General features: G+C 40.2%; 1 protein-coding gene across 7 annotated transcripts in view; it reads right to left on the bottom strand.

Moving 5' to 3' along the window:
* The window catches only part of szt2 (SZT2 subunit of KICSTOR complex), a 442,490-nt gene that overhangs the window by 194,523 nt on the left and 221,834 nt on the right, over positions 1–26,133 (bottom strand). For 6 of the 7 annotated variants that reach the window (XM_050055637.1, XM_050055638.1, XM_050055644.1 and 3 more), the window contains exons 49-50: positions 20,514–20,598; positions 811–990 (exon numbers count right to left, since the gene is read on the bottom strand). In XM_050055637.1, the coding sequence (XP_049911594.1) occupies positions 811–990; positions 20,514–20,598 (265 nt within the window). The remainder of the gene's footprint in view (positions 1–810; positions 991–20,513; positions 20,599–26,133) is intronic. The other variant, XM_050055641.1, reaches the window with a different exon arrangement.

The raw sequence follows: 26,133 nt of genomic DNA, 5'->3' as shown, positions 1-26,133 counted from the left end.
ACTCTCCTGCGCCGCTCAGATTGCCAAATCATTTTCGAATTATGGGCACTATTTTGCAGGGCAGACCACGAAAATGAAATAGCAATGTCTTCTTTGTTTTCTTTTTGATTATGGCATAAAATGTGCAGTCTTGAAGAAGAAAATGCAAATGCAAATAGGTTGATCGATTATTCATTTTATTTATGAGTGAAATAATGCAGCCACATTCTTAAAATGTAAAAGCATTTCTGTAAATGCATTTTAATTTTCAAATTTTACATTTTCAAATTGAATTTTGGTATCTATTTGCTGGGGCATATTTTGAAAATTAAATCTCAAATGACTTTTTCTTTTTCATTTTAATTAAGTAAAAGAATGAGCAGTCTTGAAGAAGAAAATTAAAATGCAAATAGGATGATTGATGATTAATTTTATTTATGAGTCAAATAATGCAGCCACATTCTTAAAATGAAAAAGCATTTCTGCAAATACATTTTAATTTAAATATTAGTCACGATTCGCTTCCATATTTTATCAGTAGGGATGGTAATTGCATACATGTGTGAGAGAGTATGAGCTTTCATTTTTGCTTTACCTTGTGTTTTCTGACATTCAAGCGCACTACTGCCTCAAGGCCCCATTAATTCATGACCCTCATGTCATCAGTGAACTGAGCATATACATGTTGACCAACTTGGCCAGTGTGTGAAACTTTCAACTTTAGAATTAGGAACTAAAATGAGGTCAGTGTTTCTCCCATGGCGCAGCATCAATCATATCACAGTACAGGCCAAATTAAGTTTAGCTACAACTGCTCAATGTTGGGTTTACCTGTACCTGAGCTGCTGTTGATGAAGTCCACTTTATCCACAGCAGTCAGCTCATCAAAATGGTCTGGATGAAGGGGGGTGGTGCAGTTCTCCAATTTCTGTGGTGCAGCACAGTCCTGAGCTGGAACCTGAAGGGGATGACCATGGCCGTCTACAAATGAGAGGGTGATGCAGGCGATACCTGAAATAGCAAGGGAATATGTTCAAACGGCCTACAAACTAGTACAGAGCCTTAAAACTGAATTTTACTCAGCTGCATTAGGTTTTCAATGCATACTACCTGCAGAGTCACATATGATCTGCTTTTGTTCACTATTATCCAAAGAGCTATGACAGTTCAGAAGTTTTCATTTAGCCTTCTGGTTATTAGGCAAATTTACAATTGTATGACTGGAAAATGTCATATTTGATTTTAATTGCCATGGTATTTAAACTGAGCACAGTAAAACAGTAAAATGGGGATACTTACTGTTTTTCTCGCACAATTCTGAAAGCTTGAAGCTTATGTATCATTAACAAACCTGACTGCTGCACTCACAATTTGTTTTCACTTAAATGGTAATTCTAATTCACATATTTGCAAAACTCTGAGCACAAACTGCATCATTTAGCACACTTTGTTCACCTGGAAAACACTGGCCTTCAAAATCCCACACCCTAATCACCAACTGCTCTCACTCACGTCTTACCTGTAAAAACTCAACTGGCAAAAACAGTCCAATCATGTGTCAGGCATAACACAGGCCTCAGGTGACCTCTATTGGTAAACCAAAGCAGCATGGGGAACAGAGAGGATGGCCTATGAAAAACGTTTCTTTTCATAACATTTGTGTATTCTCAGATCTCTGATCATGTTTACTCATCACTGCATTCTTTATGATTTGGTGGGTTGGACATCATTGACCACTCACAGACAACAGCACTGGTATATTTTATCTACAAAGCAAAACTGGGCAAACTTCCAGCCTACTTATGCACCCTTCTGTGTGTCAGCTCTGGTAGTTACCAGCTACGCTGCTTCAAGTGGTTGGTTTTAATGTATCCTGGGTTTTAACAGATCTGAGGAAAACTGTATTTTTCTACTTTGCACCAGGGGCATAGAGCAATCTTCAGAAAGATCTAAAATTAGAAACTAGGGCCGTAACGGTACATGTATTTGTGTGGAACCGTTCGGCGACTTTCGGTTCGGCACGACCCTGTACCGAATTATTGGGCGCAGGATATTATTTTTTATTTTATTTTGTTTTATTTTAATTCCTTTTTTGCGAGCCGAACCATTTAAAATATCTAGTTCCCCGACGGACATAATTGAGTGACGGACCGAGTCCGACCGTAAATCTCCGCTTTCACTTTGTGCAGCGCATTCTCGCATTTTGACAACATGGCAAGTGAGCCTGACGAACCTGAAGACCCACCCGCAAACCTTAAGTCCTCCGTTTGGGAACACTTTGGTTTCAGGGTAAAATACGAAGATGGAAATAAACAAGTGGACAAGACAAAAGCAGTGTGCCGACACTGCAGAACAGCGGTCGGGTATGTACTTGGAAACACGTCTAACATGCTAACGCATCTAAAGCGACACCACCCGAGTTTGAACGTTAACCGGCACGACTAGAAAAAGCAATCTGGTGCAAACTACGATATCGTCGTCGTTTAAAAAGAAAGAGCGTTTCCCTGACCATCGCGCTAAAGAAATAACCAACGCCATTGGAGTTGAGTAAAATTGTTTAAGCTGCACTTTAGATATAAGCATGTTTTGTTTACTGCACTTTAACAAAGTGGGAAAGCTAAGTAAGTTCCTAGTAAAACTGAATCTGAGCAGGCTTTAAAGCTGACCAGCTGCACTATACTTTTTATTTTAATTGAGTAAAACTGTTAAAGCAGAAATGTATATTTATATTTTTCATTCAAAAAATGTGTTAAAAAAACAGCAGGATTTTATTTTTCACTTTTATATTTCTATTTTCATTCAAACAATGTGAAAAAGCAGGATTTTATATATATTTGTTTCATTCAAAAATTGTGTAAAAAGAGTTAACTGCTGTGGTGGTATGTTTTAATAAGGTTACCAATAAGTAAAAGATATTTAATAGTTGTCTATTTTTTTCATTACTGTACCGAAAAAAAACGAACCGTGACTTGTGTACCGAGGTACGTACCGAACCGAGATTTTTGTGTACCGTTACACCCCTATTAGAAACACTTATATCCATTGAAAATTTTGAGGGCATCATAAAGAATGTAGTTTTTTGTTATATTGTGGATTTTTGTAATATATGTTGCATTTTTTGCATTTTAATACGTTTTGATTGGCTGATACCTTGGCCAGGTTTCTCTTGTAAAAGAGATTGTAAATCTCATTGGGACTTCCTGGTTAAATAAAGGTAAAGTAAAATAAAATAAAAAGGTTGCACTATCATCTATAAGTTCATAGTATGATTCTGTGAAGCTCGGTTGTGAGTTTGGCCCAACTGGAAGCTAACAGGTTAGTCAAATGTGAACTGTATCCTCAGCTGATACAATGATTGTGTCAATGCAGTATTTATCTAATATATTCACCATGTTGCATTGCAATATGGCAACAGTCTACAGTGTCCAATTGCAACCGTGGCTGGTAGATTCCAAAAACTACCAGCCACTCAATTTATTTATTATTTTTTTGGCTGGTGAGTAAAGCAAATCTGGCAGTCACATTTTTTACCAGCAACTGGCTGGCGGGTGGTGCTAGTTTCCAACCCCATATGCTGTATGGACCAAAAAACTGCAACCTATTTTGGGACAAAAGAACCCTAAACTTTAAAAAAGGAGAAAAGGAAACAGTTTTTTACACAGTTTAATACATTTGAATATATAGCATGGCCTCATGAGGCCAAAACATTCCAAAACGTTTCTCATCAAATGTCAACAGTGGACATGCTTCACCAGGACCCAGGGGCTAGTTGGCCTATAAACCACTCCTGCAAGACAGTAGTGCTGGATGTGTTGGCTTTGACATGGTACTGGCTATTATGCACACAGTGGGTAAGCAGCATCATGCATGGAGCCAGCTGGATGTCCTGTCCTCACAGGCAGCAGAGACAGGAGACACGAAAGCATTTCAGAAACCACGTTTGCCATTTCAAAACAGACATGCCACAAAGAAAACACGGCAATTTCTGATACTAGCGTGATTTTCATAGTATACTGTCTATTTCACCAAAATGAGAGTTACTATAAACGCTAAAAAACAATAAAATGAGCAGGGCAGACGAAAAGCAATTAATATGTGACTCAAGATCGGCATCGTCTCGCAATGACACAGTTCACTTCAAGGTTACTCTGGCTTATTATATGAAAACACTATATGAAAACAGAGTGAAACTGTCATAATAGGTTATTAAAAAAAAGGCTTGGGCAAAATTAAACAAAAAATGTAGAAAGAATTAAAACCACAAGCAGCTATGAATGAGCCCCCGTACCTTTGCACACATTGGGGGGTATTGGAGGTTCGCCATTCGATGCAGCTTATGTCTTCTGTGAAAGTCACACACTGAGTGACGGAATGAGATGGCATTTATTGTGTGTGGTGGCACTGTAAATGACAAGTTGCAAACTTTTTACCACTTCCTGTGTCCACTTTGTGGTGCTAGAGAACACAGTTATATACTTCATGTCACTGTATATGAATTGTGGACCACACCATGTACAGTAAAGTTTTATGCAAATCAAACAGTGGCGACCGCTGGTCTTTGAAACAGGGGAAGCTCACTTTAAGTTTACATCATAATTGTCATATTGTAGCGAGGCAGTAACTTATAAAAGGAACATTTAATTGAAGTCGTTTTTCAACCACACTCATGCCATAGAACCACAGCAAAACACACCTCAAACATTTTCAGACATAGAACCACAGCAAAACACACCTCAAACATTTTCAGATGGGTTTAAACACCTGAACTGTGTCTACACCACCAGAACTGCTTTTCTCTCAAAAGAAGTTTCCCTGAAAGGAGCAGCACCTTAACAATGGCCCAGGTAACGAACAGTGCTATATATAGCAACATTCTCTGAACATTCTCAAATATTACTGAAACACACATTTATTTAAATAAAAATGTTGACATCTCTCCAATTTGTGCATGTATAGGTCCTGTTTGTGCATGTGTGTGTCTTTCGGATCTGTGTGTAATTGACAAGCAAGAGTGAAAACATTGAATTTCCCCTCAGGGGGATTAATAAAGGAAATAAACTTATAAACTGAATTCTGCCCTCCGCTCCTTTTGCAGAACATGGTCTGTGACCCTGTCATACCAACTGCACGCACACAACACAACTACAGCTTTGTGATTCAACGAACAAACGAACCAACTAATGACACTAAACAGGGTACAAACTCAATAACGCAACATTTATGTCTTTATTTACAGAGTGTGTTGTGTGTGTACTGTACAAACGGTGAAAATGAGCTATATGGCTAATGGAAATAAGGAACTCCGGACGGCACTCTGTCAGAAGACTCCACTCACAAATATCCGCATGGGACTGAGCTTGAAATGCTTAGCACTGTCAATCACAAAGGGGTTCAGTCTTTTAGACAATTCCTCCAATCATCATGCATACACCGAGCGTCCTCTCCTGCCTACCGCTCCATTAGGTCCCAGGGAAGCTGAGCCTCCCTGGAAGTGATGGTTTTTGTCGCATTTATCCAATGACTGTCTCGCTTTGCTGCATGAAAAAAACCTGCTCAGCGCCGTCTCATAGGAATGCTTGGAGGCTCCGCATCCACTGTGCTGATACGAGATTGTATGACAGGGAGGTCGCATTTGAAAACTGGTGATAAACAGCTGACGTTTGAACATCATAGTCATGATGTTAAATGCTTCCTAGCGCACTACAATGCAATGTAAATTATTATTTTAATGTAAATTCAATAGTGCATATTTGACCATTTCTTCTATGAAATTTTAGGGGAAGTTCAGCCTCCCTTGTTGTCTCAGAGCAATCGCCCCTGAAATCAAATGCTATTGTCAAACAAGGCTTACATCCTGTTTCCAGTGGGTGGCGCAGAGACTGTGAAACCTAATTGGCATGTTGATGTCTTCAGGCCTGGACATGAAAGTCGGGGTAGACTGAAAAATATTCACCAAAGTTAAAACAACTGCCTGTTTCATGGCAAATAATGCGTCCCCATGGAAATGGTGTTCAATGAAGACTCACAATCTTACCAAAGACCAACATTAAGGTTTAAAGGCTTTAATCACCTAATTTGAGATGAATTTGGTCAACCCAACAGGAGATGTACAACACAGTACTAAAACAGTCATTTCCTGTTGCCAGTAGGTGTAATTATAACTATCAAACTTATCAAACGTGACGTTTGGGGCAGATTTGACCATCTACAGGAGAGTTACAAAGCACTTCCCGTTTCTTGGTGAAACATGGAAATTTGATGCCTTGCCACAGTTTTTTTTACAGCTTTTTATTAAAGCTATAGTGCGTAACTTCTACAGGTCCGTAAATGTCCGTTTCACCCAAGCCACTACTACAGGAGATGACACACTGATTAAGCCGATCGGCTCCTCTAACATCTCGCGGTATTTTTCAATATATATCATTTTTAGTATGCGTGTGGACCGGCGACATTCCCGCGCTGGCACACAGGAAATGCTTCCTCACAATAAGAAGGGAGGAGGAGGAAGAGCGGAGAGTGTCATAGCAAGAGGTAGAGCACAGGTAGAAAGTGAAAGCAACATGGCGGAGAAGCGGCCGAGACACGGTTCAGAAGTGGATCCTACCACAAAGGCAAGCGTTACTCTGTGTATGGTGTGTGGTGACTGGCAAGTGTTACTCTGTGTACACGGTGTGTGGCGAGTGTTACTCTGTGTACATGGAAGTGCCGCCGGCTTATTAGTTGTAATAACGCATTATCCACTGGGAGGCGACAGAAGTTACGCACTATAGCTTTAACCTGATGGTACAGATAAAATTTGAAGTTAATTGGATTAAATTTGGAATTAAACCATGGAATGGAAGCTGTGATGCGCAGGGTTAAGATGTATTAATCTGATGTCTCCTGTATGAATAGCAGAATAGAGAGTTATAACTAGGGATGTCACAATACCAAAAATTTGGTAGTCGGTCCCGATACCAGTAAAATTACACGAATCCCAATACCAAAGTTGATACCACCATTAAAAAAAAAAAAAAAAATCCTAAGATCCCATGTACTTAAACAAGAAATACTTAATTAAAATATTTGCATATAAAATAACATTTCTATCAACAGATTGATATTACTTTTATACAGGGGTGAAAGTAGTTTTAAATTCTTGCCGGTACTATTACCAAAACCTTAATTGCTTCATATTGTTCACCTCTCCTCGCTTCATGCATTTTTTTCTTTTTCTCTTTTCCTCTTTACCTATTTTTCGTTGTGAAAAACATTGATCAACATCCGCAATAAACTCAATGAACTATTAAAATATTTACTATTTAAATCACGCTGACAGCGTTTGAGGCAACCACAAGAATGTGTGGAATTTCGTTAGTTTTATGTATTGTTTGTCCTGTCCCGGTGCAAACGGCGTTTTTTGACGTCCGTAGTGCAGTTGTGGAAAAATCAAACGTCCCAGTAGTGTTGTTTTTGGCGGCCTGTTTTAATTTTAGTTTTAGTCTAGTCTTTGTGTCAAACTGTCATTTTAGTTTTTATTAGTTTTAGTCACGTTCATACTCTTTTTTGTCTAGTCAAGTTTCAGTCAACTAAAAGTCTGAGCATTTTAGTCTTATTTTAGTCAGAATAATCCATGACTATTTTCGTCTCGTTTTAGTCGACGAAAACTGATGACATTTTAGTCTAGTTTTAGTCAATGAAAATTGTATTTTAGTCTCTTTTTAGTAATGCAATTCTATTATACCCAGTCAATATAGTATAAGTACCTAGTATAATATAACCAAACCAAAATTTTATTTTCTAAATTAGCTCCCAGTTAGAGCTAAATATATATTTATTTATACAACAGTTAGTTCCGACTGAGTAATTTGATTGGACAAGAGGCATTTCCGTGAGCGCTGATATAGAGTATAACATCACTGGGACTTGTAACAGTAAAATCACTCTGCTCACAGGTGTTATAAATATAAATACAGCCGTTAATTAACCAACTGTCACACTCGCTACATTGACACAAACTGACACTAGCGTTACACCAAGAAGATGGATATTTTCCCCAAAATTACATTTGAATTAAATTATGAGAGGTCGTCAGGAGAGGACGAGGAAAAGGAAAGCTGTGCCAACATCCAGGTTTGCCAACGTTTCATCAGCCAAACTGGACGAAGTTACACAGTTGCTGCCAACGTTTCATCAGCCAAACTGGACGAAGTTACACAGTTGCAGATCAATGTAAATACAAAGTATTATTAGTAGTTCCTGGTGTGTGCGCCGCATTGCCTGGCAACAGACTGGGGGAACTGTTTTTTTTTCGCGGAGCTACATAACATACTTAAATAATTTATTTCATCACCTTTTGTTAACATTTCCTTACTCAGCGTTGCTGTTTAAGCTGTTGTTGAACTGTTGTATAAAAGCAATATCAAATGAGAGCGAGTGATGTTGTACTGTATATCGTCACAGCTGTAATCCGTCTGCGCAGTGCGATGCACAGCCTAGGAAATAGAAATACTGCAAAATAATAACGCGACTAAACATTATAACGTTATTTCATCTCGTCTCGTTTTGGTCAACGAAAATGAAGAGACATTTTAGCAGAGGTTTTATTTTGTAAACCACATTTAGTCTCGTTTTTATTTGTCAACAATATTGCATTATATATTTAATTATAGTTATCGTCATATGACCACCATTTACGTTGCGTCACGTGATAAAGGTTCGTTGACGACCATATTTAGTCATACTTTTCGTTGACGAAAGCAACACTACGTCCCAGTACAATATATCAAACGCACCCCAACCGCTGTGTTTCGGAAGTCACGTACTGCTGAGAGTGAATCCCTGACTGTTAGCTCACACACAGCTTGTTCAAGTTGTTCTCTGTGTTGTTGAAATTAAACAAAATAACATGGAACATATCTGTTTATTATGCTACTGATTTTAATTGGGATATTTTTTGATGAACTGAATGGCATTTAACGGAGTGTTGCACGTCTCAAAGGCTGGGCTCAGAGGAGACCACCTGACTCTCTCCCAGGGGAGGGGCTGGGGGAGAGAGGGATATGTCTGGACAAGGCTCCGTCCAGCATGGACCAAAACACAGTACGGGCGGTTCAGAAGCAATTTGGAACAAGTTAAAAGCAATTAATAAATGGACAAAGTGGTGTTTAAAAGTGCATATATTGCTAGCAGATCTATTTTCTGGCCTAAAGTGCGGCCGTGACTGGTTCTGAATTTGGGCTTTAGCAGGTAGCTGCTCTCCTCTTCCTGGTACTGCGTACCGCCACTGAATCTTTTAGTGGTACGCAGTACCGGACCGTACCTTTCGCGTGTAGGTATGCCATGTATAGTTCTACTTCCTCGTCACCCCCTCGCTCTGAATGTAGGCATGGACTGTAACACTATATGGCGTATACTGCCCCCATCAGTTCCGGAATAGCCATAGCACCGATTCTTACGCGGGTATCAGTTCTTACACACATACACATACATACAATCAACATGAGGCTACAGACAGAGTTTAAATGACGTTTTTCCAGACAACTTTTTATGTCGAGGCTTCAGGACACTTGGATAACTAAGGACAAGCAGTATGGAGATATTCGGTGGTTTCAATTATGTGTTTTTTGGAAGTTTTAATCTGGGGCGGCCAGTCTGCATTAGGTGGAGTTGTGCTGCTACCCCCTCTCCCCTTGGATCTTCGCAAGGGATGTGAGGACTCTAAAACTTCACCTGAGCCTCCCTCGGCATATGGGTGAGTAGATGATGGCTGAATTTTCATTTTTGGGTGCACTATCCCTTTAAGTAGCTGTTGAGTGACAACAGAAAAATGTCTAAAAGCTGCTCTGTGATGGGATAAACTACCAACAGGTTAAAGAACCAGAACTACATTTTTAAAGGCTGCCGAACCAAAAAACCTGAGGCTTTAAGAAGAGGGAAAAAGATACAGGACGTGAGGCATCAGCAGGGAATGGGAAACTGTAGGATCCTGACACTCATAAATAAGTTAGAGATGTTAATTTGGTCAGACAAACTGTCAAGGGTGAAGTTTACTAGGCTTTGTTATGCCTGGTTCTGATCTTCGATAAGCTGAATGATGACTTTACCTGCTTAGTCCATCAAACAGTATTAGATATCAAAGTATTTCACTTGTGGCCATTCAGTGGGATCATTTCTCAGAGATAAGAAAGGTAAAGAGAGGACACAGAGAAGCGACAATATTGAGTTTGTCAGTATAGCCTTTCCTCTCTGGTAAACACAGGGTGCTATAATAATCCTCTGACATACTGAAATCTGATGTTTTCAGCTGGCTACAGGCATCCTGTTAGTGTGTCAGCCATTGGTTGCATATTGTGGCACGGACTGTTTTCCCCTGCAGTAAACGTGGTTTTCAGAGTGTGACATGTTGCGCTCTGTCTCTATGCAGTATGTGTTCTACTGCCTTCAGATGGCTGCAGGGATTTAATGAAATGAAAGAGAAGCTGTACTAAAAGTGTTTTGAGTAAGCTTAACACCAGTGAAAAACTGGCTCAAACTCAAGAAACATTGCACCATGCACCTTTTAGAGGTCCACGCCACAACTCAAAGATACAATTAAAAAAAAAAAAAAAAGAAAATACAGTATATGTATTGCAAAGTCTTAACTAAAGGAGGTACAGCACTGCAAAGTAAAAAAGGCCAAGAGCAGAGCACATGGGGCCAGCAGCAGCATGGGTTTCAGTCAACACGGTGTGTGTGAAAGGTCAAAAAGACAGAGGAAGACATGTGGCAGTACCTTTAAACTGAGAAGGTGGGAAGAGTTGCTGAACCAGCTCCAACATGGTACCTGGGTCAACATTAGAGATGCCCAGAGAAGAGCATTAGGGATATACCAGTAGCATTCATTTATTCACTTTCAATCCAATTTAACATCATTAAACTCCAGCAGTTGCAGTTGACAGGTGACGTTGCCTCATAGCAAGGGCCACACCATCAAATCCTCACAGGACCTTTGTGTGTAGAGTCTGCATGTATTTTTGTGAGAATCCCTCAGTGTGCTGTGGTTTTCTTCCACTTCTATAGACTGCCCATAGGTGGATGTTTTGGCCCTCTGATACCCTGATGACTTTTTCCCAGTGTTTTACTCCCTTTCGCCCAAAGAATGGAAAAGCCAAGTAAGGAAAGTGGATGGATAAACTTGAGGCATTTTCATGAGCCGAGTACCAATACCATTACATTCAGGGATGCACAATATTGGATGTTTTGCAGGTATTCGAAATGCCGATTATACATGCCATACCGATTTAAATATATTCACATTTTCCCCACTTAATTTTAGTGATCATCAAGTCTTTTCTGTAGTGGAATTAACATCATGTTATACACGCATACTTTAATCATGATGGCCCACCAGCAGATGGAGACAAGAAACAGAACGCTTTTTATTGCATGTGATATTCACTCATTGTGCAAAATAAGGAAAATCCTGTTATCCAATTCTGATAGGTAATTTTAAAGCCATCACCGGCCGATACGAATGACGGGCTGATTTTGTGCATCCTAATTACATTCATTAGTTTTATGAACAAAATCTGAGACTTTTATTCTGAAATTACTAAGAAATAAAGACAATAACATGCAGTCTGTTAATCTCCTCTCAAGAGTGGAAAAAAGCAAACTCCTCTCGCTTGTTGCACATGATTCTAGTGGTAGACTTTAAGTCAGCATATGTAATGTAATGAAATAAGATTTTAAAAAATTTCCAAGTGATTCCCACTGCATGTCTGTGTTAGTAGAAAAAATAGACAATTCTGATAAAAAACTGGTGCAGTTCGTGTGTTTTGCAATCAGTCCATTCTTCTCAATAGATTCAGTCTGCAGTTATGACGCTAACAGTGGGGATACCAAAGTCACACATTTTCAAATTCTGCATGTGGTAGTTTGAAAGGATATGTTCACAGTTGCTGTTTGTCTGCAACCATTATTTTTATCCTGTCCATTTAAGCAGTGAAATGACTGCTTCGTAACATGACCACATCATCAAAGATACGGAGCACAATCCACAGTCACTGTTTCACACAGTCACTGAAATGCATCTGTCAAAGCTAACATGTTCCAACTACAAACCTAGTAAAGACTAGCAGAAAGTTTTCCTCTGACACAGCACAGCAAGGAAACACAATCTGAATCTGGGAAAACACAAAAAGGAATCTTGTACTGAACACCACCATTGCAAGATACTCTCTTCATTTCGTTATCTCAGACTGCTGAAGCCTCCGATTAACCTCATCTAAAATTTTGAATACATTTTTGCATGGAATGAAGAGCTGTGCGACAGAGCAGTCACTTCACAGCCAGCATGAGCCAACGGAATGGTTACAGCAACCAATTGGTATTTCAGTGTTCACTAATGTGACAGTTAAAATTTCATTTTAAACTGCATTTACATAATGGAGCAATGTCTCTGTTCTCTATGTTCTGCAACTGGTTGGACAGCCATTGACTAACAGCCTGAGATGCAACACAATAAGAGCCATGGACCTGAGCAACAATCCACATCTGCAACATTGGCTACAAGCATAGGCCTGCCCTCTGTGTCACACTGAACTAGCAAACAGACATCCACCAAGTAAAAGAGTGATGCTAACATTAGTTTGCATCACTTACAAGGTAGTTTACTGAAGCAAATTGAATAGCTAACAACTGAACTCCAAAGGTCAACATCAGTCGGCTTCAGTGCTTAATGATGTGGTTGTTTTCAACAATACTAGTAACAAAACACTGTCCATCTTAAGCTTGTCATACAGTGCATGATATGTTCACATAGTCTTTCTGCCCACTCGGAGACTTCAAGAGTAACATCCGGGCCACAATGCCTGCCTCAGCAGCGCGTGTGTGTCACGGCAGCCATACCACCCATGTGAGCAGTGGTGATTTTAGTTTAGTTGTAGTTAAGGCTTGCATATGGTGCAATAACTGACGATCACTGGTCAAATACAAACCAGGTCTCAAACCTCAGCGGTAAGTGAAGGCCCGTCTCCAGGCTGCCGCTGCAAAGTGCAGTAAACCACAATCCATATCTACTGTTTAATTTAAATTGGAATCATCCAATCAGACAATGAGAAAAAAGCAGATGATGTGGGGAGCTTTTCTGCTCTGAGCTGAAGTTTTTTCAGCTGCAAAAACAGCGAGCAAAAAGCTTAAATCTCATTAAAAACAATTACAAAAAGCCACCTCCAGCTGCTAAAACGCTTTCTGTGTGATTGAGACCTTATTTACTCACTTTCCACAGCCACATGTTCACAATGAACAGGGTAACCTTTCAGTCACAGAGTCAATTCCAGCAGCAGCACTCCCCTACCTACCTACCTACCTACCTACCTACCTACCTACCTACCTACCTACCTAACTTCAAATGCCAATAGATAGTGTGAGCGTATTGATAAATGAGAAGGTATTGCAATATGAAATGGCATTGATGCCTTCTGGATGTGGGGAAAATAAATGGAGAGGGAAAGTGACAACCAGAGAGCTTAGCTGAACTTCATGTCATTTTGATTTACATCAAGTGTATAATTAGATATGGTACTGTTAACACTCAGTAAATCATTTTCCATACAAGTATGAATATATACTGCACTGACTGTGCACCTGGCATTCATGAACAAGTGACCACAGTGTAGTACTGGGCTACCAGGGCAACAGCCTCCTGCTAGTCTCATACAATCTCTGTGTAGAGCTACACAGCATTTGTGTGTTGTTTGTGTAGCTGTCGACCAACATTGCATAAAGAACGAGACAGCTGAGATGCTTTCATGCAGGGGGCAGGTCATCTCTGGAAAGAGAGCAAATTGGGTTGGCATTCTAGATGCAAATGTATGCCTGTAATAACAGTGAGCAGAACAAGAAAGGCCAACGTCAACAGATAGAGAAATGTGTGAAGTGTCTGGTTAGGAGCCTAAGCATGAGGTTTGATGCACAGAGAGAAGATCGAGCCACGTCAGGAAATAATTGTGCTGACGCTCATCAGAGAAACAAGCACTGTGTGACTAGTGAAGAGAAGACGACTGTAGTACATTGTTATGCCAGACAGGCAGAGGAAAATGTATTCTGACTTTAATATGGGAGTTATAAATAGGAAAAGTAATAGGAAAAGAAACTGTCAGCATATCCGATGATATCATACTGCCTCTAAACCAGCAGCTCAACAGTAGGAGGGAGAGGTCAATGAAGCACTACAACTCAGCCAAAACCTGAGGTTACAGCAACATTTCCAAGAAATTATTTGCTTTTAGTAAACAAAAATAACTTATTTAACATCTATAGTATGAAGTAGATTAACAAAATCTATCAGTCCAGAAAATATTTGGCACTAATACAAAGGAAAAAAAGAGAATGTATCCAGTTTAGATGATACAAACTTGGTTTCAGTATTTATGTTTCTTTCAAATGCCTGTCTCTTGTGATCTGAGCTCTATTTCCTGACCTGATTACACATGAATAATTTAGTTTTTTAAAACAGTTTCACGTGTGGATACTTTTAGCCCTTTTCTACAGCAGGAAAACAAAGTCATTGGGCCTCATTCACCTATAGCTCTTTTCTTAAATTTGTTCTTCAGAAAAGTCCTACAAAACCTCTACGTCAGATTCATGTCATGTTCTTAAACCTCAGAATTGTTTGCACCTGTGTTCTTACCATCATAAATCATGAAAGTTGACAGCGTGTGCCAGTTGACCCTTGTTAGCATAGGTAAACACCCACAAATCCCCATAACTGGGCACAAGACTGCAGGGCAATGTGCACACACAGAGACTAAAGAAGTTAAGTTGAAAGAATTACGTCAAGACTGCACAACTGAGAGTCTAAAGAGGTTGGAGCAAAGGACTCCAAATATAAAAAAACCCCTTTGTTTTCAAATAATTCTGCAGAAGGTGAACACCAAACGAGCTGCCACATTTATTTGCATCAGGAGTGGATATAAAATAATATAAACAGATGTATGTGTCTAAAAATACATGTTAATCAACCACCCCAACCCGCAAACCGCAAACTTCAGGCATTATAGTAGCACAAATTTCAGGACTGAGGACAGAGATGAGCCACGGCGCTGTTCAAAGTGAGAGTAGTGAGGGTGGACTCATGCAAGGTTTCTGTAGGCTAAGTCAGCCTATTAAGGTGATAACTTGGAATGATGCTTCCTCTTTTTTGTCCCAGTTATATTTTCTGGTGTGATCAGTCACTAATTATTAGATGGCATGGTTCCCATTAACATAACTGATGTGAGTTAGTGTAGTGTTTATTTTAAAAGGCCATTATGCTTTTTGTAAAATATTAAAAATAATAATTAAAAATATTATAAATTCTAAAAATATTTTTGTAATATAAATCCTATAGTATTATGCAATTGTAGCATTAAGGAAATGCAATAACCACTTATTCTGTACCAACATGTCAGCACTAAATGTGCCTAAGAGTGCTCCTGAGTATGCATAGATTCTGTTCTTACCTAAGAACAATTTCCAGCTAAGAAAACATTGGTGAATATCAGAACCCTCTTAAAAACTGTGTAAGTAGGTTTTAAGAAGAAATTCCTTTTTAAGAACAGTTGGTGAATGAGGCTCATTGTCTTGGGTCTTTCTTTTGAGCTCCTGGAACTAAACTTGGGCACAGGTGATTCTGAAGGTAAGTTCCAGGTACTTTTTAGGGGTTGCTGGCAGTGCTGCTGATTGTCATCGGTCAAACATGAAATCACAAGGAAATAACAAACACAACAACAGTAATCACCCAAATACCACCCTATGTGTCTCAACAATAGGGCTGGGTTTAATTAATCAATTCATCTGATTCAAATCGATCTTCATTTGAATGACCCGATATCGATTCGTAAAATCCGTGATCAATATAATATAATAATAATATAGCTTTTTCCCACGATGACTGTATGAAGCTTTAACCCCACTAATCTCGCCAGTAGTAAATGAGCCATGGAGCTAAATTAATAACGACCATAGTCTTGAGAAGCTCAGACGTTACCGGCTCTTTTTATCTGTAACTGTTAGCTTACTGTTTTTATGTTTTGGTGTAATTTATTATCATGCAGCAGCAGCCTGTCCTTCTCCTGTCTGTGCGTTGGGGCTGCTGCACAACTTTTACGCACACACACAAACACACAAACATGGAGTAGAGATGCCGCGGTAGAGAAAGAGAAGTGAAGATAACTTGAGCTAAAGACTACGATGCTTGTTACTGTGAGTGCAATAAAACCTCCACATGGAAAAAGTAAATACTTTGTCAATACACCTCTTTAACCACATACAAACATGTAGAAAAGCAGTATTTCAGTCTGCTCTCATCCACCACCGCTAATATTATGTTTAAACAAGCACAGAGTGCTTTCTAGCTAAAGGCAATTTGTTACTAACAAGCTGAAACAACAACAGCTGTTTATGTTTAACTGTTTAGCTTAGTTTGCCATGTATCTTAACACTTACTAACAGTAAGTCACCTGTAGGCAGTGAATCTCAGCAGCAGAGGGAGGAGCAGAGAGAAAACGAGGAATGATACTGACTGATGTCTGTGTTCTTCATTCTTTCTACACTTTGCTCAGTATTGTGATGTCAGGAATATGCTTTATTTTATTTGCATTTTAGATTTGTTTCCAGTGAGATCTTGATTTTATATTTTGACTTCGCTCTAGCAACAACATTCAGTTATAAAATACCAATTTTATTTCTGTTCTTAATTTATTCTTTTTTTTTTTAATAATAATTTGTTGTTTTACAGTATTGGTTCTCTGAGACTCTCTTTTACATACTTGCAAAAATTGGTATTGTAACTGAAATATCTCCAACTGAATCAGATTGTATCTGAAAATCGAATCGAATCGGGACCTTGTGAATTGAGATTCAATCGATTCAGGAAATCAGTGGCAATACCCAGCCCTAATCAACAAGGACAACCACTAGTTTAACAAAGTACAAAAAGAGGGGGCGCAGCTGAGCAGCGACATGTAAAGACGTGGTTTCGTGAGCTCTGCATGGAATAAACATTTATTTAATATCCTTCCTTTCCTTCCTCTATTCCGTGGTACAGACGTGTGCCTAAAGTGCTACATTCCAAAAACTAATTGTGTTTTTGTTCAGGGTTGAAGCCCAAAGCTGCTCAAAATGCCCAAGTCTCAAAAGCCGAAGTCTGGCCTGGACGCCTCAGATTTACCTGACGTGAAGCCTGCCACGAGAACGGAGACAGGGTCTGACGCCGACGCAATAATGGCTGCCCTAAAGCGAACTGAGCAGTGTGTGCTAACCAAGATTGATGCGTCGTGATGGAGGCTGCAGGTAAACTGCACGAGTAAATAGACAACCTGGTGAATGATTTAAGGAAAGAAATCCTGAACGTGCGTGCAGAGTTTACGAAGGTAATTGAAGAAGTGCAGAAGGAAAATGCAACACTTGCAACACGCGTTGATGATCTTGAGGACGGGGCTATGCTAACCGGGTCATAGCACTTGAAGCTAAAGTCAATACGCTGTCCACACAAGTAACTCAGTTGACGGATAAGACCGAGGACTTGGAGTCCCGACAGCGGCGGGATAATATCAGGCTGGTTGGCGTGGAAGAAGGACTTGGAAATATACGACCGGAGAATGCCGTAGCCGAATTGCTGAAAGAAGCACTGGGCCTCGGCTATACACCGAAGCTCGATCGGGCTCACAGAAGCCTTCAGCCAAGGCCAAAGGATGGGAATGCCCCGAGGCCAATAATTGCAAAGTTTCATTACTTTCAGGAGAAGGTGGATGTTCTCCGAAAGACCATGAAGGCCCATCTCCCACAACGGCAAGCGTTTTTTTATCTACCCAGGCTACTTGGCCGCCGTCAGGAAGAAAAGAGCGGCCTTCACCGAGGTCAGGAGATTGCTTCGCCGATGTCCGGGCGTGAAATACGGCCTCTTATACCCTGCCACACTGAAGATCACGGCCCCAGCTGGTGAGCAGACATCTTTTGTTTTGTTTTATTTGTGGCTTATGGTTTGACTCAAGCATGCTCACAAGTTCTCAGATACAGCCAGCATACAGCACCTGCTCACCTGGTGTCCTTAATGTGAATCCATTTAATAAAGGAGCAATATCAAAAATATATGCATTAATTCTGAATAACTGTCCTCATACGTGGGATAAAGCCAAAGTAGTGTGGGAGGGAGACCTTGGAGAAGCTATAGAAGACCTGGAAAAATGCCATACAACGTATACATACATCCTCCCTTTGTATCAGACATGGCTTGATCCAATTTAAAGTAGTCCATAGATTACATTATTCTAATGATAGATTAACCAAACTATCAATCAATCAATCAATCAATTTTATTTATAAAGCCCAATATCACAAATCACAATTTGCCTCACAGGGCTTTACAGCATACGACATCCCTCTGTCCTTATGACCCTCGCAGCGGATAAGGAAAAACTCCCCAAAAAAACCCCTTTAACGGGGAAAAAAAACGGTAGAAACCTCAGGAAGAGCAACTGAGGAGGGATCCCTCTTCCAGGACGGACAGACGTGCAATAGATGTCGTACAGAACAGATCAGCATAATAAATTAACAGTAATCCGCATGACACAATGAGACAGAGACAGAGAGAGAGAGAGAGAGAGAGAGAGAGAGAGAGAGAGAGAGAGACAGAGAGAGAGATGCAGGTAATAACAGTAGCTTACAACAACATTATTGAAAGTAATAATACTATACCCCAATGTTACACCAGACTGTCCTAGATGTCAATATTCCCGTTTCCTTGGGACACATGTTTTGGTCATGTCCGTCTTTGCATAATTTCTGGTCTCCAATTTTTCATTCGCTTTCGGCGATACCTGGCAAAACACTGTGGCCTGACCCTTTAACGGCCATCTTTGGTATCGTTAGAGACGAGTTGGAGTTGTTCCGCCTCCACAGAAATGCAATTGCCTATGCATTGTTGCATGCCCGTCGTCTGATATCGCTGAACTGGAAGGGAAAGAATCCTCCCGTCTATATTCATTGTATTAGGGAGGTGATGTTGGGATTAGATTTAGAAAAAAATAGGTATACAGTACGTGGGTTGGAGGATAAGTATGATAAAACGTGGTCACGGTTCATAACTCATAGTAGGAGATTGCCTTTCACCTGACCGCTCGTTGTCTCCCTTTGACTTCTGACTTATATTTTTAGATGCCCAAATTATGACTATCAGGATCCATTTGTACTTTTTTTTTTTTTTTGTTTTCTCAAAAGGTCCAAAATGCTGGTATTATGACCGCAATATTCAAAACAGACTAGCTTGAGTCCTTAGTGTGAGTATATGTCTATTTATTTTTTGTATCTGTGTATTTATTTTCTTCTTTAGGTATTTATGTTTGGATACAGAGTATATTCCTGCAGATGGAAGGGACATGTATGCCTTTATTTATATGCACATGTGTATGATTGCCTATCTGTTGCCTTTTTGACCTATGTATATTTGGTTGTATGTGTGATTGTATGTTTGTAGTGGGGGATGCCACCTGGAGTTGGTGTGGGGGGGGGGGGGTTTACAACTTTTGTAAGAAATGCTTAACCATAGAGGTTAATATTTTTGTTATGGAAAAAAATGATAAATAAAGTTGTAACAAAAAAACAAAACAAAAAAAATTACAAAACAATGGAGAACACTTGTTGGACAAACCAACATGTCCAGGTCCTCTTGAGCATTTAGGGAGAGGTGAGGGAGCATTCAGAGGGAGCTGAGGCCTGTCCTTGTTGCGGCCACAGCCTGGCCTCCAGTTTTTTCCTTGTGTTTCCCCTACCCTTGTGTCTCCTATGCTCCCCTGTCTGTTTCTCTGTGTGTCTGTGTCTGTGTGGTGGGCGTGGCGTCCCTCTGCTTCCGGCTCCCTGGTCACTGTCGATCTGACACACCTGTTCCAAGCCAGTCACCTGCAATCCATCAGCTCATCAGCCCTGCGGTATATCTACCCCAGTTTTCCAGCCGCTCATCACCAGATTGTTGTTTCACTGCTGCGGTAGTACACTTCAGGCCAACTCTATAGTGTTCTAAGCTTTGCTTCCCTGTGACTTTAAAGTGTTTAACATAATTTTATGTTAAAGAAACCTCAGGAAGAGCAACTGAGCAACAACTCTGTCTCTGTCTCCCTTTATGTATCATTTTGTCATATGGATTACTGCAAATTTATCATGTTGATCTGTTCTGTACAACCTCTATTGCACCTCTGTTCGACCTGGAAGAGGAATCCCTGCTCAGTTGCTCTTCCTGAGGTTTCTACCATTGTTTTCCCCATTAAAGGTTTTTTTGGGGGGAGTATATAACTGATTTACCGACTAATCATTTCGGCACTAACATGGATGTAAATCTGTGATCTAATGGGTTTCTTCTCTTCAAGAGGTCTCAGTTCTGGCCCTTAGACAGCTATTGCATTATATCTAATAATCAGTGATAATACAGTAAGAGAACATTGAGTCACTGTGGTGATGCGCGTGCACACACACACACACACACACACACACACACACACACACACACACAAGGGACAGGGCTCGGGGAATGTTAATACCTTTGCCTCCCGTCCCCTGGCCTCCAGGTTTGTTGTAGAGGTAGATATCACCATCGGCCAAGTCACCGATCAGGTTACAGTAGTGCTGTAGACAGAACAGGAGAGTAAATGCATCCCTGGAAGCTCAAACCACAGAAGACGGCATGTATTTCATACATCACAATGAGACTTGTCAGAATGATCTCAGTCTGTGCCACCGGTTTGCAGAGCTCAGAGCCTCCCATATCTAAAATGTATTCATTCTTAATCCAAATCACATTAAACAGAGCTGTTTGTAGTGCACTTACATATGTCAAACTGTCATCTATTAGTGCAGGGAGGCATTTTTCATTTGCAAGCAGCAATGACATATTTTTACCAGTTAATAAATCATTCTTCAGCTACTTACATTGTTTTTTTTGTTTTTTTTTGTAATTTTGTTACCCAGACTTTTTAACTGCTTCTAAGACACTGAGCATGCAGCAATAGTTTCAAGGATTATGTGTGGGTTAGAACTATCACAGATCCTCTTGCGATGATTAGATAACTGTTGATCAAATATAACAGAGTAGAGCCCTACGCGGGACTGTTTTCTTCATCCCGCTCCTGCCCGCTCCCGCTGAATTTCTGACCATTACCGCCCGCCTGAATTTCTGACCATTACCGCCCGCAACCGCAACGTGTGTGTTACACTCCCGCCCGCACCCACAATGTGTATGTCCACTCCTGCCCGCTCCCGCAAAACTCTGAGAATTTATGCCCGCATAATAATAGAGATGCATTGATTTTGTGTCTTCTCCCGTCCCACAGGAGAAAACACGTCATTTTATAGGCTATTAATAAAGAGATTCATGGGGTTGTTTGTTTCGTTTCCAGGGCCTGCATGTCTTTTGATGCACTGGTCAGGAATAGCGCTCCTGTTGCGTTGTTTTCATTTAGTTTTTAATGAAATAAAGGCTGTTTCATATTCTATTCTCCTCCTTTGTATTTTATTTATTTTTCTACCTTTATATAATCATGCAGTGATTGAGGTTAAGGTCTCTTTTCTAAGAGGGACCTGAAGAAACATTAATGAGACAAAGATAAAGCCTATGCTCAATAACACCGGCATCATCACGCCTCTTTATGTAATTAACAAATAGCAACGAGAGTAGGCTGTGAGTGGCTCAAATAACACTAATAAATAACATAAAATAAACAAAGTTAACAAATGAAACGAATGAATTTAACAAATGAATCACTTGGCCATAATATTGCTGTAGAGGAAGAGAATGTTGCTGACCGACTGCGGTCCCAATCCCATGCGTCTCTCTTCCAAGATGCGCCCACAGACACTAAAGGCCCGCTCTGAAGGCGCACTGGATGCGGGGATACTGAAGATGAAACGCGCCAGCTTTGAGAGCGCTGGGAGGTAGAGGGCTCAGTGCACCTTCAGACCTTGTTTGAGCTTCTTTTCCACAACATTTGTTAACTCCATCCTGTCGCTATAGGCTATATCCCGATCCCGCAGTGGTTTTTTTTTAGCCGCCCGTTCCCGCCCGCAGCAAAGTTCAAACCGCCCACTCCCGCGGGACCCGGCGGGACTTCCGGTTTCCCTTTTTGAGTTATTTCCTCTCACACAGGCGCAGAACGTACGTGCTACTTGGCCGTTGGATGTAGTCTTTGTAGTGTGTTCAAATGCAATTGACACAGGGCGACGTAAGGCGACGTGAGGTGACGTGAGGCGACGCGACAGTTGGCTTTTGACGCCGCTAGTTCCTTGATGTCGGTTTGGTGTGTCAGCACCTTAAGGCATCATTGTACAGAATAACATGGATAGTCATATTAATGTGTATGTGGTCTGAAAATAATGAATGAAACTCTTCTCAAGAATCCTGCTGTCTGTGATTTTTTTTCTTAAGGAACTAATTGTAAAGATGATGATGAAGTAATGAAAGACTACTCATTATGTGTCACTTTACTTTAGGACATAAAAAGGTTAACTAATGGACAGGTTATTGAGTAATGATTCTGTACTGATGAATTAACTAGTTCACTAATCATAAAGTCGCGATTAACTCCTCTATGAAATTTGATCATGGGTTAATGAAGAACTGACCATTAACTAATAGTTAGTTCCTCATTAGTTCCTCAGTAGCTACTCTAATTTTGTGTACCTGAGTTCCTCAGTAACTACTCATTAGTTCCTCATTTGTTCCTCAGTAACTACTTTAATTTTGTGTACCTTAGTTCCTCAGTAACTACTCATTCGTTCCTCATTAGTTCCTCATTCGTTCCTCAGTAACTACTCTAATTTTGTGTATCTTAGTTCCTCAGTAACTAGTCATTCGTTCCTCATTAGTTCCTCAGTAACTACTCTAATTTTGTGTACCTTAGTTCCTCAGTAACTACTCATTAGTTCCTCATTAATTCCTCAGTAACTACTCTAATTTTGTGTGCCTTATTGTAAAGCGTTACCATCTACTTTTATATAATCCTGTTCTGCTGGAGCACAAACTGCTCCACTGACGAGACATGGTTGGCAAACAGTTTGAGACTGCATTCAATATGACAAATATGTCTGCAAGTGTACAAGCTTGCTAAACTTCACTCACTACCACTTTCTTTACCCAGAGGGAAGGAAGAGGTAGATGAAAAAAAGACGAGGAAGACAACTGAGAAATACAAGAGGGTCTGTCAGAAGAAGTGCCCAGATCATAGCTATTTAAAAAATCTTAAATCAAAAATATCTTGGAAATCATGTGTCTCTCATCCACACAGCAAAATGTCTGAGTAGGCATTAGCACATTCATTTTGCATCATCCAGGGCTCAAACAACCTCAGACATGAAGAGCAAGTCAGGATGAGCTACCTGCCAAGTAAGAAACCAGAGTCTGGCTCCACACATGACTTCGACAATCACCAGAGTTGCATGTGAAGAAAGATTTCAAAGCAGTGTCAAAAATTCAGTTAACAAGTTCAGTAACAGTTTATAACAGTTGAGACGTCATGTCCGGCTGCAAGGGGTGAGCGAGCAAATGCTGAGCTCCACAAACTTTTGAAAAACTTTGGTCAAATTTTCGGTCAAATCATCGGAATCAATTAGCCTGTGAAAGCAATGTGAAAAGGCTATTGATCGAGTGTTTATGGCACCAAAGAAACGAGGAAGAGGAGGAAAGAGAAATCTGTACCAGCTTGATTCACCTGGAGAAGTTTCACCTGGCGTTACACCTGATTCACCTGAGCGTCCAACAGGTACAATGGCTGGAGCAGACGGAGCAGACAGCGCAGACGAGAAGCAGCGTGAAATGCTGACGCTTATGCGCTCGATCATAAGAGAAGAAATAACAGTGGCTATAGATAAACTGCAGCCTCAACTTAACTCCATGAAGGCAGAGTTGAAAGACTACAACAAGAAACTCACGGAGGTTGAGCAGTCTCTGTCAGGTATAGAGGATCGTGTAACCTCGCTGGAGAATTCAAATGAATTACTCCAAAAAGAGAATACGGAGCTGAGAGAGAGGGCTGAAAGGTTGGAAGCACACAGCCACAGGTTCAATTTGAGAGTGTTTGGACTGGACTGAGATGTTGAAAAAGGTAATCCCACTGCATATATGTCAAATTTCTTTAAAGAAGTTTTCAAAGGGAAAAAGCTTACAGCTGAGCCCTAAGTGGAAATTGCGCACAGAGTCGGGCCAGTTACGAAGTCGGGAGCCAGGCCGATGATTGTGAGGATCCAAAGATACGAGGCCAAAGAAGTTATTCTAAGGCCCAATCCCAATTCCTATCTTAACCCTCAATCTTAACCCTCAGTCTCAAAAATCTGCGCTCCCACGAAGTGCTAGTGCTGTCCCGATTCTCAGAGTGTTGAGTTGAGGGTCAAGAATAAGGGCTGTATGGCCCTCACTTTTAAGATTTTCCAGGACCACCCTTGGCAATAAGTGCTATCCCAGAATCCTTTGCGTATCATCTGCCGAGCTCAGCCGAACCCGGCCGTGTACAGACGATTCAGTCAATGCAAGATGGCAGTGACAAGCTAAGGCAGCAGAGTTATCAATGTGAGTATTTTCCTCGTTAATAGTTGTTTTAAAATTATGATAACCATTGCATTTTCTTAGTTTAACGTCATTTTATGAACTATAGACCTCTTCGTAGCGTAACACACACATTTTTGGTCACGGGCGACGGCTTGCCTGCCCCGCCGCACGTAACCGCGGTTCTCTGACAACCGAGTATGCTGTCATTCAGTTACAAAAAGTCATTTTTCTCAGTGATAATGTAGTTGTTTTAATATACGTGAAATGTTTGCATCGTCATTTTTGTAAGATGACTGGACGGTGTCATCTCCTGTAGCCGTAGAGTCTGCAGCTGGTAACGTTACAGCTGCAGGTTAACGTTAGTGATCCTATTATCTGGTGACTTTCCGCTGAAAAAGTTACGTCGGTTGTTGTGGTACAGGTTATTTGGTTGAATATCAACGCATAACCCAAAGAGTGAAACGTTAACGTGGATGAAAGTCACCAGATAACACTTGTGTGACTGTGTAAACAGCCTCACCAGTTCTGCTGGATGTTGACTACAGTATTCATTAATACTTGCAATACTACATGAAACTAAACTAATAGCTTAACGAATATCTGACAGGTAGCCCAAAAAAATAAAAAATAAAAGAAAGTAATGCTGTTATCTCTGTTCCATTTCAGGGCCACCAGACAAAACACAAGCCCTGATTCATTTCAGGGCCACCAATGAAGACAAGTTTACAAAAAGCAAGCAGGCTCCAAAAAAACTATGGGAGTGAGTAATTTGTAACTTGTGAACTGTTCACATTCATAACATAATTCTCGATCACAACGGCAACTGTTCCCCTTGTGATCAAGCATTCTGTTTCAATATGAAATCAGCACAGCTGCAGACGCCATTGTCGAAGATTATTGTTTGCAAACTGTACATTTGTTTTGCTGCCCCTGTACTGTCACTTTTTGTCGAGTATATTCGTTGCAACATTTATGTTCTATTTTCACTTCTGTACAAAGATGTGCTGTTTGGATTTTATGATGTCAGCATTTCAAAACAAAAACAATTCTATATCATTAATCTATTTATTATCTTAGCAAAATTCCATATTCATAAGAGTAAATTTTGTAACAGAAAACCCTTGTTCAAAATTTTTATGAATGAAATGCAGCAATACTTAGAAACCATTCAGCACTCAACAAACTCCAAAGCTATAAAGACTCTGAAAATATGTAAACAATTTGTTTGACAAACTCCAAAGCTATAAAGACTCTGAAAATATGTAAACAATTTGTTTGAGCTGCTGAACTTTTTTATTTATTTATTTGTTTATTTTATTTCTTTTTCTTTTCTCTTAACCCTGGCATATTTGTTCTGTTCATGTCTGTCACTGCTTGTTTTGTACAAGAATTGAAATAAAGTGTTGGAAAAAAAAAACTTGTCACGTCTTTTTATCGACGACTACTGATGACATATATTTCTTCTTCTTTCAATTGACAGACTGGATGGAGTTTTGGCATATTGCTGCCCCCAACAGTCTTAAGACGTATTTGCCTTTCATTTCATTTCATTTCATTTATTTGCACATATGAAATAAGAAAACAGAACATAGAAGTAACATAGTCATACATAGCATGTGCAGGTG

The sequence above is a fragment of the Epinephelus moara genome, chromosome 10 (assembly GCF_006386435.1).
Source record: "Epinephelus moara isolate mb chromosome 10, YSFRI_EMoa_1.0, whole genome shotgun sequence".
In the NCBI taxonomy this organism is placed as follows: domain Eukaryota; kingdom Metazoa; phylum Chordata; class Actinopteri; order Perciformes; family Serranidae; genus Epinephelus; species Epinephelus moara.
Note: the sequence above shows the minus strand (reverse complement) of the source record. Positions and strands in the feature narration are given on the sequence as shown.